General features: G+C 54.0%; 1 protein-coding gene across 2 annotated transcripts; it reads left to right on the top strand.

The window, feature by feature from the left end:
- Positions 1–271: 271 nt before the first annotated feature.
- ADAD2 (adenosine deaminase domain containing 2) lies at positions 272–4,454 on the top strand. Of its 2 annotated transcripts, XM_084756432.1 has the most exons (10): positions 272–672; positions 1,566–1,706; positions 2,353–2,400; positions 2,514–2,639; positions 2,723–2,873; positions 2,951–3,118; positions 3,224–3,453; positions 3,546–3,789; positions 4,043–4,163; positions 4,253–4,454. In XM_084756432.1, the coding sequence occupies exons 1-10, from the start codon at positions 321–323 to the stop codon at positions 4,355–4,357; spliced, it is 1,686 nt and encodes a 561-aa protein (XP_084612558.1). In that variant the 5' UTR covers positions 272–320; the 3' UTR covers positions 4,358–4,454. The 2 variants fall into 2 exon arrangements, 1 of the variants encoding a protein (XP_084612558.1); XR_014774382.1 differs by lacking the exon at positions 4,253–4,454 and having other exon boundaries at positions 3,580–3,789.
- Positions 4,455–12,944: the final 8,490 nt, after the last annotated feature.

Genomic DNA, 12,944 nt, shown 5'->3' with positions numbered 1-12,944 from the left:
AAGGGACAAAGTAAAGGGGTTCAGGTAAGGGGGCTAGGATGGGCTGTAGTCTGGGCTAAACGCCTCCAAACTCTCAGTGTCAAGGTTATCGCAAAGGCTGATGGCGCGAGCGGTCACGAGATCCACCCTCGTGCTGCACAGTTGGCGGGTGGCCGGTAGAGCCACGCCTTACGGGAGACAGGCTTCCTCATTGGTTGGTCACAGCATCCATCACAGCACCGCGGTCTGTCATTAGCCAGCTCCAGGCGGAGGCGGAGTTCATGATCCGCTCTGTGCCACATGCTCGCTCCATGTGAAATAGTGCGAGAGCTTGCACAGCCATGGCGAACGTAGAGGAGAGTGGACGCAGGAGACCTCGACTGGCAGCGTCGCTGCAGATCAGCCCCGGGCCTTGGAGGCCCTCGGGAGGCCAGGAGCCTACAGAGGCTGGAGATGGGTCACCCACGACTGCTGAGCCTGGGGTGGCTGGGGTACAGGAGGGCCATAGCGAGGCCTGCAAGGCCCTGGGTGGCTCAGTCCTGCGCACAGGACCCGCGGGCAACTTCCCTATGGCCTTCCAGGGACTTAGCCTGCTGCCTAAGGACCCACCCCCGGTCCAGGCTGTGTCCCTGCTCACCCAATGCATGGCTAACCTGGGTGTCTCCCTGACCTTCCTGGAGGACCAGACTGCAGGTGTGGCCTTGTGTGGGGGCGGGGAGGCTGGGGCAGGGTGTGTGTGTGTGTGTGTGTGTGTGTGTGTGTGTGTGTGTGTGTGTGTGTGTGTGTCTGTGTGTGTGTCTGTGTGTGTGTTTTGAGGGGGAGGGTCTCCCCAGTGACCAGGCTGCAGGTGAGGCCTTGTGTGGGGGCAGGGAGGCTGGGGCAGGGTGTGTGTATGTGTGTGTGTGTGTGTGTGTTGAGGCGGAGGGTTTCCCCAGTGGCCTGGGATCCCTCAGAGAAGCAAGGTGAACAGTCTGTTGCCTACAAGGCAGTTACATACAATCACAGTTGCCTCTGTAGGAGACTGCACCTTGCTCTCTCTGCTCTTGCTGAGTTTGGTAGCAGGCTCATATGTGTTCATGGGGCATGCCACTACGGGCTCCCTTTCCAAAGGCCTACACACACCTGCAAGGTGCTTAAGCATGCTCTTGCCTTCAGACCAGTGACCCAATCCTGGGACTTTTACCTGCTCTTGGCCTTTTGTACCTGAGATGATGGTATTGAACAGAAAGATCATTTAAAAGGAGGGTCCCTGGAGGAGAAAAATTAAAGGTTGTGTCCTATGATCCTATATAGGGTGGGGGTGCTGCTTCCTAGGCCTTCCCCTTCCTCCCCCAGAGTGCTTCTCCTTCCTGTCACTCATGCTCGTTCCAGAAGACTCTGTGAAAGCCAGCTTGACTTAGCAATGGGAAAGCACATGCTGCCTGCTGTCTGTAGTCTCCCCTCAAAGCTAACCTGTGTGTTGGTCTGGTTGTCGTCTGTTGTTGTCAGCTGTGAAGGGGAGGTTAGGGTTGATAACCTCTACTAGAAATGGTCCAGATGGGGCTGACGGCCACGAGCCTCCTCCTTCCGCAAGCTCTCTTCCCCAGGTCCTGGCTCCTCTTTCTCCATGTGTGCAGAACTGGATGGGTTGGTGTGCCCTGCCGGAACAGGGAGAAGCAAGATGGAGGCCAAACAGCAGGCAGCACTCTCTGCCCTTCAGTACATCCGGAAGGAGCTGGAAAGACCAGGTAGCCAAGACCCAGCTGTGAGTGTGCCTGTGTGTCTGGGTGTATGTGGCATGTGTGTGTGTTAGTTATATGTGTGTATATGTATGTGGCATGTGTGTCTGTGTGTGTTGTATGTGTGTGTGTTGTATATGTATGTCTCTGTGTATATTAGTTATATGTGTGTGTATATGGCATGTGTGTGTTAGTTATATGTGTGTATGTATGTGGTATGTGTGTGTTGTGTGTGTGTGTCTGTGTGTGTTAGTTATATGTGTATGTATGTGGCATGTCTGTGTGTCTATATGTGGCATGTGTGTCTGTGTGTTGTATGTGTGTTGTGTCTGTGTGTGTGTTAGTTATATGTGTATGTATGTGGCATGTCTGTGTGTCTATATGTGGCATGTGTGTCTGTGTGTTGTATGTGTGTTGTGTGTGTGTGTATGTATGTGGCATGTGTGAGTGTGTGTAGCCCCACCTGGGCGTCAGCATGGCGAGGTGTTCTGCCTCTGCCCTGATGTCCCGCAATGGAGGCAGGCAGCATAAGAGCAGCTGCTGGGGACCCTGCCTGGAAGGTGGAGAGTACCTCCTCCTCTTCTTGGCCTCCCAGAGGTTGGGAAGACCCAGCTTACACCCCCCCCCCATGCAACTATCTCCTTTTGTCTCTCAGAGCCCCCTGTGACTCCTCACCAGCCTCTGCTCACCTCCCTCAGCATAGGTAGGTGGGCTCTTGGTTCAAACCCTGGCAGCTGCTCTCAGGGCAAAAGGGATCGGTGGAGGGAGGGAAAGCACGGCCCGTGCGTCCTGCACTGTCCTCCGGTCGTTGTATAGAGAATATCCTGACACACGAGCAGCGCTGCGCAGCTGTGGTCAGTGCCGGCCTGGACCGATTGCTGAGTGAGAGTTCGCCATACCAGGCCTGCAAGGGGACGGTGGCCGCAGTCATCCTGGAGAGGGGTAAGGATTGCCCTGCCCCCACCCCAGCTCTGCAAACTCACTCAGGCTCCTGGCCTGAGTTTTCTCTGTCCCTTCCTGCACAGAGGTCCAAGGCACCATTGGTCACTCCAAAGAGACCTACGAGCTGGTGGCAGTGGGCACAGGCAGCAGCAGCTGTGCTGGCTGGCTGGAGTTCTCAGGCCGACGACTCCATGACTGCCATGGTCTGGTCATTGCCCGCAGAGCGCTGCTGAGGTGAGGGGCAGGCAGGTGGGTTCTGTGGCAGGCTGCCTAGGACCGCTGCCCCAGCCTCCTCTGCCTGTCAATCCCAGGTTCTTCTTCCGGCAGCTCCTGCTGGCCACGCAGGGGGGTCCCAAGGGCAAGGAGCGGTCAGTGCTGGCCCCCCAGCCTGGGTCCGGGCCCCCCTTCGCACTCAAGCCAGGGGTCTTCCTGCACCTGTATGTGAGCAACACCCCCAAGGGGGCAGCCCATGACATCTAGTACGTGGCCTGCACTGAGAGCCCCCTGGTTTTATTATGGGAGAACCAGGGTATAAAGAGTACACTGATTCTGGGCTTTTGCCCCCTCCCACTTCCCCTCCACAGCCTCCCACTGGCCTCAGAAGACAGTGTCCTGCACAGCCCAGCCTTCCGCCTGCAAGCCCATGTCTGTGGGCAACTGAAGCCAGTATCCTATGTAGCGCCTGCCCTCCGCGATACCCACGTGGGCTGCCTCTCGGCCAGTGACAAGCTGGCACGTTGGACCATCCTTGGGCTGGGCGGTGGGCTGCTGGCTCACTTCCTGCCACCACTCTATGCCACCAGTCTTGTCCTAGGTGAGGGACACAGAGTCTAGGGAAGACAATGGGCTGTAGGTGGTACGGAGGATGTGGTGACTCTGGCCATGTCCTGTGCTTTCTGCCCACAGCTGACCCCTGCCATGACCCCCCAACTCTGAACAGGGCCATTCATTCCCGGCCTAGACTGGACAGTGTCTTGGGATCCTGTCTTCCGTGTCCGTATGTCCGCACCACCTTGCACCTGTTTGCTGGGCCCCTGGTGGCCCCTTCTGACCCTATGCCCAGCACCTGCCATGACCTGAGCCTCAACTGGAGCCTTGGGGACCCTGACATTGAAGTTGTTGATGTGGCCACCGGACGTGTGAAGGCTGAGTGAGGAGGGCCCTGTGGGACTGAGCCTTAGCTAGGAGCTCAAGGATAGGGCCCTCCCCCGGCCCCCCCCACCCCCTCCCTCCCCCCCCCACCCCTGCTCACAGGACAAGAGCATTTATTTGGGTGGCCGGTGCCTCCTGTGACTCTTGTGGCACAGGCACTGAGTAGGATGGGATTGTGTAAGTGGCATGGGGAGACTGGACTGTTCCCCCCCCCTGCCCCCCCCCCGTGACCACGGTATGTCTTTTCTCAGGGCCAGCATTGGGCCCCCCTCCCGCCTTTGTAAAGCGGCCTTTCTCACAGCATTCCGCCAGGTTGCCAGAGCCCTGGAGAAGCCCCAGCTCCTGTCTCTGAAGACCTATGAGGCTGCTAAAGTAGGTTTCTCTTCTCTTCAGCCCTTTCCAACACCCACAAGGCTCTCAGCAAATCCCTCACTCACCCTGTCTCCTCCCCTCCCCTCTAGGCTGTGCCCTACAGGGAAGCTCGCCAGCAGCTCTCTCTCCTCCTGGACCAGCAGGGCCTGGGGGCCTGGCCCTCAAAGCCCTTAGTGGGTAAATTCAGACACTGATCCAGACTTCGAGGGACAAGGACCCTTGTGGATCTCCACAATGGGAGGACATACTGGGTGGGGGCAGAGCAAGGGGAGATGAGAAAGCATAGTGGATGAGGGCAAGGCTAGAATTAGGGGGTGGGGGGGTGGGGGGTGGGGGGAGTCTTGTAACACCCAACCATTGAGAAGTGGAGGTGCTTGTCTGTCTAGTTTGAATAAAGAAATGATCTCTAGTGGTCTATGTCTTGGGGTGTACTGAGGTGGTGGGTCGTTGTGGGGAGCCTTTCATGCCACCATAAATGGGTGCTCACTTAGTTTGCAGACCTGGTAACAGGGTGGGGGTGGCGCATGTGCTGGGTCAGGTCCAGGAGGGGCAGGAGGGCAGGCTGGGAGCATTTTCTTGGCTGTGAAGGCTGAATTCCCTCCTTTCCAGGGCTTAGGCTGGGGGAACTTGTGAATGCACGGCTTTTGTTGCCTCGTCAGAGGCTTCACCTGTCCTGGCTGTTGGGTTGTTTTGTGGGTTAAGTGCCCATGTTGAAGGTGCAGGGTGGTGGCAGACACCACCAGGAGCCCTTACTCTGCTGCCCACCGTGAGAAGCCAGCAGTCGCCAGGTGTGGAGTGGACACTGCTTCCTCCCCTCGCTCCAGGGTGGCACACACTGCAAATACGCCAGTAGATGCCACATCTGCAAACCTGGGGCCTTGCCAGCCCCGGCTGGGAGCACAGCAGCCTTGTCAGGGAGCACTGGTTTGGGCCCTGTATCCCCATTCTACAGTCCAAAGCTGTCTGCATCCCTACCCCTTTCCTGGTTCAGAGCCAGAGTGCTGCCATGGAGGGGCCAGGTGGAGCTGATCAAGGCGGGTGTTGATGTCCGGTGTTGTGTGGGACCATGGCCAGCTGCGGGGTGCACTTGTGTCCTGGGCATCTGAAGTAGTTCTGGGGAGCAGCGTTTGAGTTGGGGTGGGGAGGGCAGGCCTCCCTCCGGGTGCGGGACATGGCGGAATGGAGTAGCGTGTGTTAGAAGGTATGAACTGCCACCTTTGTCTCAGGTGTGGACACAGGGTGGTTTCTGGGCCGTCAGCTGGAACCAGGGTTTGCCGTTGGTGCTCTGGCCTTGGCTTCAGGGTTAAGCTGGCATTTAGCCTGCCAACCAGACGGCTCCCCAGCCTCCACAACAGTCCATTCTAACAGCCCCGTGACTGTCCTGTTGGCCTCTTGTCCTGTTTTCTCTATTGACCGTTGACTGATACAGATGTCTCCTGTCAGAGCTATCAATCATGGCCAGGCTGGCCTCTCTCTCTCTCTCTCTCCCCAACCTGTACCCCCATAGTCAGCCTGTGAGCTTGTGCGCACACACTGGTAGATTCTTGTGGAGAGAGATGCCAGTCCCTGAGTCTGTAGGCCACAATCTGCAGAGACAAATGGCAGCGGATCAAAATTCTCATGGGAGAAAAATCCACGTGTGCCTGATCTGTAGACCCCATTACTTCCTAAGCAACCCGGCAGGACCTCTATTTCTGTATCGTTCATGCTTGATTCTGTATTGCAGGTTCTGAAGCTCCCGGGGCAGAGTGGGGCGGGGCGGGGTGGGGTGGGGCGGGGCGGGGCGGGGCGGGGCGGGGTGGGGCAGGACACTCAGTGGTTGAGCCACCCCAGCTCCCACCCCATGCCAGGCTGTGCCTGCTATACGGGAATACTGCGGTATGTTTGGTTTGGTTTGGTTTTTTGAGACAGGGTTTCTCTGTGTAGCCTTGGCTGTCCTGGACTCACTTTGTAGACCAGGCTGGCCTCAAACTCACAACGATCCACCTGCCTCTGCCTCCCGAGTGCTGGGATTACAGGCGTGCGCCACCATGATTTGTTTTAATGTGTATTTGAGTATTTGTAGTTTAAGTTGGTATACAAAAGCTTTGTGTTGATTGATTGATCCTCTTCCTCCCCCAGCCCTCTGTTCTCCCCCCCCACACACACAGAATGGTCCCATTCTGCCAGCCCCCATTTCTACCCCAGCCTTACTTCCTCCTCCTGTTGCTTGCATTTTGTTGCCTTCTTGTCTTTTTAACCCACTTCCCACTACCCTAAAGAGACTTTGAATCTCTCTTGGATTGAAAAGTTCCAGTTACTAAAGAAATCAGTACAGTGGCTTTCTCCAAAAACAACTGCCATCCAGCCCAGCTGTACACTCCTGGGTATTTAGTCAGGAGTCTGAGTCCCACCACAGAGGGACCTGCTATCAGTGTTCATTGCTGATCTGTTCACAAAAGTCAGGAAACGAGCCAGTCTAGATGTCTGTCAAGTGATGAATGGATAACGAAAGAAAGTGCGGGACATGGACACAATGGAATGATTTGTAGCCAGAAAGAATAATGAAATGACATTTGCAGGAAAATGGGTGGAACTGAGAATTGTTTTAAATGAGGTGTCTCCACCCAGATCTAGAGGACCAATGCGTGCTTGCATGCTTTGCGTGTGTTTGCACGTATGTGCAGGTGAGAGCAGAGATCAACACTGGATCTCTTCTTCATTCACTTTCACCGTGTTTTGGGACAGGGACTCTAATGCAGTCCTGGGGTTCTGTGACTGGCCTGGGCTGGCTGGCCATTGTGCCCCTAGGATCCTTCCCCTGTCTCCACTCCACAGTGCATGCACTGCCACAAAACCTTAATTAAAATCAAAAACAAAACTGAAGCTGGACGCAGTGGCACACGCCTGTAATCCCAGCACCCCGTAGGCAGAGGCAAGTGGATCACTATGAGTTCGAGGCCAGCCTGGTCTACAAACAGAGTCCAAGACAGCCAAGGCTACACAGAGAAACCCTGTCTTGGGGAAAAGAAAATTGTGCAGATGACCTTCCACAAAGACAGCTTTCAGGAAGAAGGTCTGGGGAATTGAACTTAGGTCCTTGGGTTTGAAAGCAGGTGCCTTTGCCTACTGAGCCATCTCACTGCCCTCATGCTTGTGTACAGTCTACAGGAGAGATGTGGTCATCTCTACACAGTAAGGCAGGCCTTCTGGAAAAACATAGTGAGGCTGCCTGCTGTCTGTACTCTCCCATCTCAGGACTGCTGCCTCTTTACCATGACCTTGGATTTGACATTTCTGAGCCCTATTTTGCTGGCCTGTAAAAAGAGGGCCGTGTGAGGGCATTGCTACAGTTCCCTCCTGTCTCAGCTGCCTCTGCCTCTGCTCTACAGCTCCTGGCTGCTGCCAAGATCAGGACAGCACCCCTGCCAATCAGGGCCAGGATTATAGGTTCACATGACTGGGAAGGTCACAGGTAAAGGTCACAGAGGTCATCAGGGTAAGTAAAGGCCAGAAAGAAGGCAGGCAGGAGATTAGAAGGGGCTACAATGGCGGAAAGCCAAGCACTCAGGAGCCCACACGGTAAAGGCCCCTGTGAGCCTCTTGCTGAGAGAGGGGACACAGGAGGCTGGAAACTGTATTTCTTGCCACTTTCGAGATCATTTCTCATGCTTATAATTTTCCAGAGATGAGGGCTCTAGAAATCCCGCATCTATTCATTAGCCCACTTACTACACACTGTTTACCCCCAGGAGACAACCTGAGTTGATTAACTATTTCTACCCCAGTGGTGATGGCGGCAGCCAGGCCCAGAAATGCACCAGCCGCTGTGCCTCGGCTTTATGTCCCCGAGCCTGCGGTATCCATTAATCACATAATCACTGAGTAAACAAGTAATTCAAAATGACATTAACTCTGCTGCGATCTGCCAAGGAGTACTCTCTGTCCCTTTGCTGTGCCTATGGGCCTGCCCATCCTTCCTCCCCAGCCGGTCTTCTCATTACACAGTATCTGCCTAGGCCCCCTGGACTTCATTATCTCAGGGTGATGGAGTCTGTTAATGTCTTCTTGACCTGATCCCCCTGGGTGAAGATTTGCTGACAGTAGCATGTTTAAACCGGGAGCTGGTGTAGCCTATCCCGGCTCGCTCCTGCAAGGCTTCATGGGTGCCTTCTCCAACCTCCCTCCCCATCCCCCACAGCCCGTGAAAACTTTTCTAGACCCCAGCAGGCTCTGCACCTGCACCATGCTGTCCTCTTCATTCCATAGAGTGCGCATCTAGTAAGAGCATGGGCTAGGGACCAAGGCTCTGCTGTGCCTTTCCAGTTCTCAGGGTCCTCGTGTGACAAGTGAGTATAGATCCCAGCCGTCCAGGCTGCAAGCTGATGATGGGGTTCATCCCGGAGTGGATGAGGCGACTCCTGGCTGTCTTCCAACCCTGTCTGTTGTCAGTCCTGGAGGGGAGACCATTCCTGTCATCAACTTGTCCCCTTGAGTCTCCTGCACAGATAAGCTATAAATGGAAAACCAGCATTGTAGGATCTCTTGACAGAAATGTGTCTGGCTGAGGAGAGACCCCACCTCCAAACAGGACTCTGTAGGGCTGGAGACTCACATACAAAGCACCTGTATATAGCCCTGGGGAGGCAGAAGCAGGGACATTCCTGTCTAGCTGGGTCAGTAAGTGCCAGGTCAACTAAGAGATCCCGGGACACAATGAAGCTAAGCGGAGGTAGACTTCCCAGATGTTCCTGCCTTGTCCCTGTTCCCTTAGGGATGTACATGCCAGGTTCCACCCCCACCCCACCCCGTCTCAAAGTATTGAATGGAGTGCTCCATCACCAGCATGGACCAGAGTGTGTCCACCCACCCACCCCCCCACTGAAGGACATCTCAGCCACTCATTCCACAATTATGATGAAAGCACTGTGAGCCACCCGTGCCTGGGCTTTGTGGAGATTTAAATTTTCATCCCTGGGAAGGTAGATTTTTTGTATTTTAGGACAGGGTCTCACTATATAGTCCTGGATGACCTCACACTTGTGGGGATCCCCCCTGCCTCTACTTTCTGGCACTGGGATTGCCACCATGTACCCCCCCACACACCTACTCTCCATGGTTCTGGGACTCAAACCAAAGGCTGTATGCATGCTAGGCAAATTATCAATGGAGCTACATCCCTAGATGCTGGCTACTGTTAGGAGCAGCCCACCATACAGAAATTAGATGCTGATGCTGTGTTTGTGGTGAGACGACCATCTGGATGAAGGGGCCCTGGGGGTCAGTGAGAAGCCAAGAAGCTAAAGCCATGAAGGCTGGGCTTAATTCCTAAATCCATCACCTGACGACCTTGGCATATCTACCTCAACTCCTTGTGCCTCAGTTTCCTCACAAAGCAGAAGGAGGCTGTGCTGGCATTAGGTGATGGTTAGATGTGAAGACACGGGGCCCAGCATCCCTGATGGGCACTGTGGTCCTTGCCTGTGGATGCCACCCCACACATTCCCCTCTCTGGTGGAGCAGCTCTCTCGTCTTCCCAGGACCCTCACTGTCCCCATGGTCAGGTGGGTGACTGAGCCTATCTTCTTCTCCTGGTTGAGCCTAAAGCCTCATGGACCAATTGGTGTCACAATAACAGGTTTAAGATGTGCATGTAACCCACTTAGGGCCAGTGAGGCATGCCTGGGATTCTGGGACAAAGAGAGTTTTTTTCTCTTCAGGGCCCCTGGTGGGATGAAAGTGTGAAATTTGGAGCTGGTGCAGCCATCTTGTGGCTGTGAGGAAAGCCGAAGGGTGAGAGCGATAGACCCACAGAAACACAGAGGAAAGATATAGAACGCTCGGAAGGAGCTTCTCCTGACGTCTACATGGATCTTTAGTTCTTAGAACTAAAACTACTCCTTTATTTACTTGGGGATTCTGACTGTTTGTTTCATTTTGTTGTGGTGGTGGTTTGGGTTTGGGTTTTTTGAGGATTTCTCTGTGTAGCCTTGGCTGTCCTGGACTCACTTTGTAGACCAGGCTGGGCTCGAACTCATAGAGATCCACCTGCCTCTGCCTCCAGAGTGCTAGGATTACAGACATGTGCCACTACACCAGATTTATTTATTTGTTTAATGAAATCCAAGAGTCCAGATATGTTCCCTAAAGTGGTCAGAGCTGTTGCCATCACTGGGTCAGGAAAGCGGCAGAAGGCATGGTTTTGTCCAGTGAACCCTTGGCTTTTCTGGGTCTATGCAGTTGTTCAGGGACCCCTGTCACCTCCCAAGCTCTCTAGCTCCATTTGCCCAGACACAAGCAAGCTGGATCACACTACTGCATGGGCGCTGCTTTCCCTGTGGTCATGCCTCTCCCAAGAGTTTTTCCAGGACTTTGAGAGATTGTGAAGGGATCCTGACTCTGACTTTCTGCAGAGGTGGGTGGTTGTCAGGGTTGTGCTCACACTCTTGCTCAAGGCTTATCTGAAGATTCTCTTTTTGGATATGGAGTTGGAATTTTCCATGTATCCCAGGCTGGCCTCAGAGTCTTTATGTAGCCCAGGTTGGAATCAGATTCCACTTCTGCCTCCAAAGTACTGGGATTACAGGCATATACCGCCACACCCTACTCCTACCTAAAGTCTGAATTTAGTCTTTCAGATAGATAGCTTGGGAAGGGTGGCCTGGCTCCTACCATATTCCTCTCAAAGATCCCTTCCATGTCCCTAAGGCTGACTCCCAGCGTCTGGGTTAGCCCTGATATACCAAAGAAGTCATGTACCTCTTTTTAAATGTCATTTAATGTTTAATTCAGAGGTATGCAGGGTCCTAAAAGCTCAACCAGCAAGTGCAGGTGGCACCACGAGCCTCCCAGGGGTCTGCATCAGGCACGTCATTGCAAATACTAGGGTGCCAGGGAAATGGGCTATTTTTGGTTCAGGGCCCACGCTGTCCCAAGTCATGTCACATGGTGCCCATGCCCCCTTGGCTGTGTCCTCCTTACAGAAAGTCCCAAAGCAGTGTGTCCAAGTTCTCTGTGCGTCCTCAGAAGCAGACTGCTGCAGGGCAAGGCTGCCACCGCCTTTTGTTTTATTTTTAACTGACATTGTACTCCGGGAGGTGCCCCTGGGCTAGATGTCAAAGCTGTGTAAAGACAGGCGTTGGGCAGAGGCCAGGCCACCCAAGGCTGAAAACACTGGAGCTAGGAGCCCAGAGCCTGGCTGTGCCAACCCTCGTGGTATGCCTCCAAGTCACAATCCCCTCCCAGTCCTTCCTGTCCATGCCTACAAAGGCAGACGTAGGACCCCTGAGACCATTAAGGTCCCACTTTAGACTCTGATGCTGGCCATGGTTAGGAATGCTGTGTCTTAGGGATGTAGTTACCCACAAGAAGGGATGCTTTCCTCACACGGGCCCTTCAGTCTGGCCAGCCAATCTGGAACATTCCACCTGGTCTGGTATAGGTAGGCAGTAGACAAGAGCTCACATTACTGCTTTATTTCAATCTTTGGACTAAACCAGCTCTCACTGACTCCTTCCTCCTCTTCCTCAGCTTCTCCTCTCCAAGTTTGTCCTGGGTCCACCACCCACAGAAAGGGACTGCCCCTCATGGACAATAATGTTCCCTCTCTCCTTCTTTTCCTCTTTCTTCTAAGGAGGAAAGATTTACTGGGGCTCATGGCATCTAACATGATCACAAAAACCGTTACAAACTCACAGGCTGGGTGCCTATGACCACTCACCCAGAAAGCATCCACCGTCACAAGTCTCCATGAGGAGTGGGAGATGTGGAGAGGGTCCACAATGGGGGCATGCAGTGCATCATGGGAAGGGTTGGGTGTGGTACCTGGGATGGAAATCTGGTGACAGGAAAAGACCTCTGTGGACAGGTCTGGTGGACAGCGAAGGGGCTACAGACTAAATGCAGCATCCGTCCCTTTCTGTGTGGTCTTCCCAGCTCACCTCCAGGTGAGTTCACAGAAGCCCAGTTGCCCTGGGCTGGGAGGGACCACAGTGGCCTCCTGCAGGATTTAGTGTGATATGTGAGGAAGGGCTAGTCAGGCCCATTGATCCCCATGTCTCCTGCTGTACAACATGCCTAAGACCAGCCACAGTATCCCAGCTGCTCAGCTCAGGATGGTGTGGCTAAATGCTGCTTTCTTTTCCTTTCAAGCACATTCTCCAAGGCCCTGCTTTCCATGAGCCAAGGGTGACAGTAGAATGTACTAGAAAGGGCTCTGCTGGGGGGTCAAGATACTTGAATGTGATGGGATGAGCCAGCTGTGTGGCCAGAGACAGGTGGCTTTCCCTCTCTGAGCCTTGGCATCTGCATCTTCCAAGAGGGAGTTGACTGATGCTAGAACTCCTTTCCCTTTGCTGTTTGGATGACCTTCCTTTGAGGAACAAATGAAACCACTGGACACTCTGCCCTCTGAACTGCATGCTCACCAGGCACGCGCTGATTGTTTTCTCATGGGATAGCTGGTGACCATGCTGTCATCTGAGAAGCCTTGGAAGTAGCTTGTGGTTTTGGCCTTTGGCACAGTCCCAAATCAGGACTCTTGTGCTCTCTCTCTCTCTCTCTCTCTCTCTCTCTCTCTCTCTCTCTCTCTCTCTCCCTCTGTTTTTTTGAAAAAGGGGTTCTCTTGTAGTCCTGGCTATGCTGGACTCACTTTGTAGACCAGGCTGGCCTCGAACTCACAGAGAACCACCTGCCTCTGTCTCCCGAGTGCTGGGATTAAAGGTGTGCACCACCACACCCAGCGTTAGTCGGGACTGTCCTTGGATCCCTGTCCTTGTATTGAAGAAATAACTCATTTTCCTA

Source organism: Acomys minous (assembly GCF_964271855.1).
Source record: "Acomys minous genome assembly, chromosome: 14".
Taxonomy (NCBI): Eukaryota; Metazoa; Chordata; class Mammalia; order Rodentia; family Muridae; genus Acomys; species Acomys minous.
The sequence above is the reverse complement of the archived record's forward strand: the minus strand, read 5'-3'. Positions and strand labels throughout refer to the sequence as shown.

Coding starts and splice junctions, on each gene's coding strand:
- ADAD2 (XM_084756432.1), top strand. CDS start 321: ATGGCGAACGTAGAGGAGAGTGGACGCAGGAGACCTCGACTGGCAGCG. Junction 673..1,565: donor CCTGGAGGACCAGACTGCAG/GTGTGGCCTTGT, acceptor TCTCTTCCCCAG/GTCCTGGCTCCTCTTTCTCC. Junction 4,164..4,252: donor AGACCTATGAGGCTGCTAAA/GTAGGTTTCTCT, acceptor CCTCCCCTCTAG/GCTGTGCCCTACAGGGAAGC.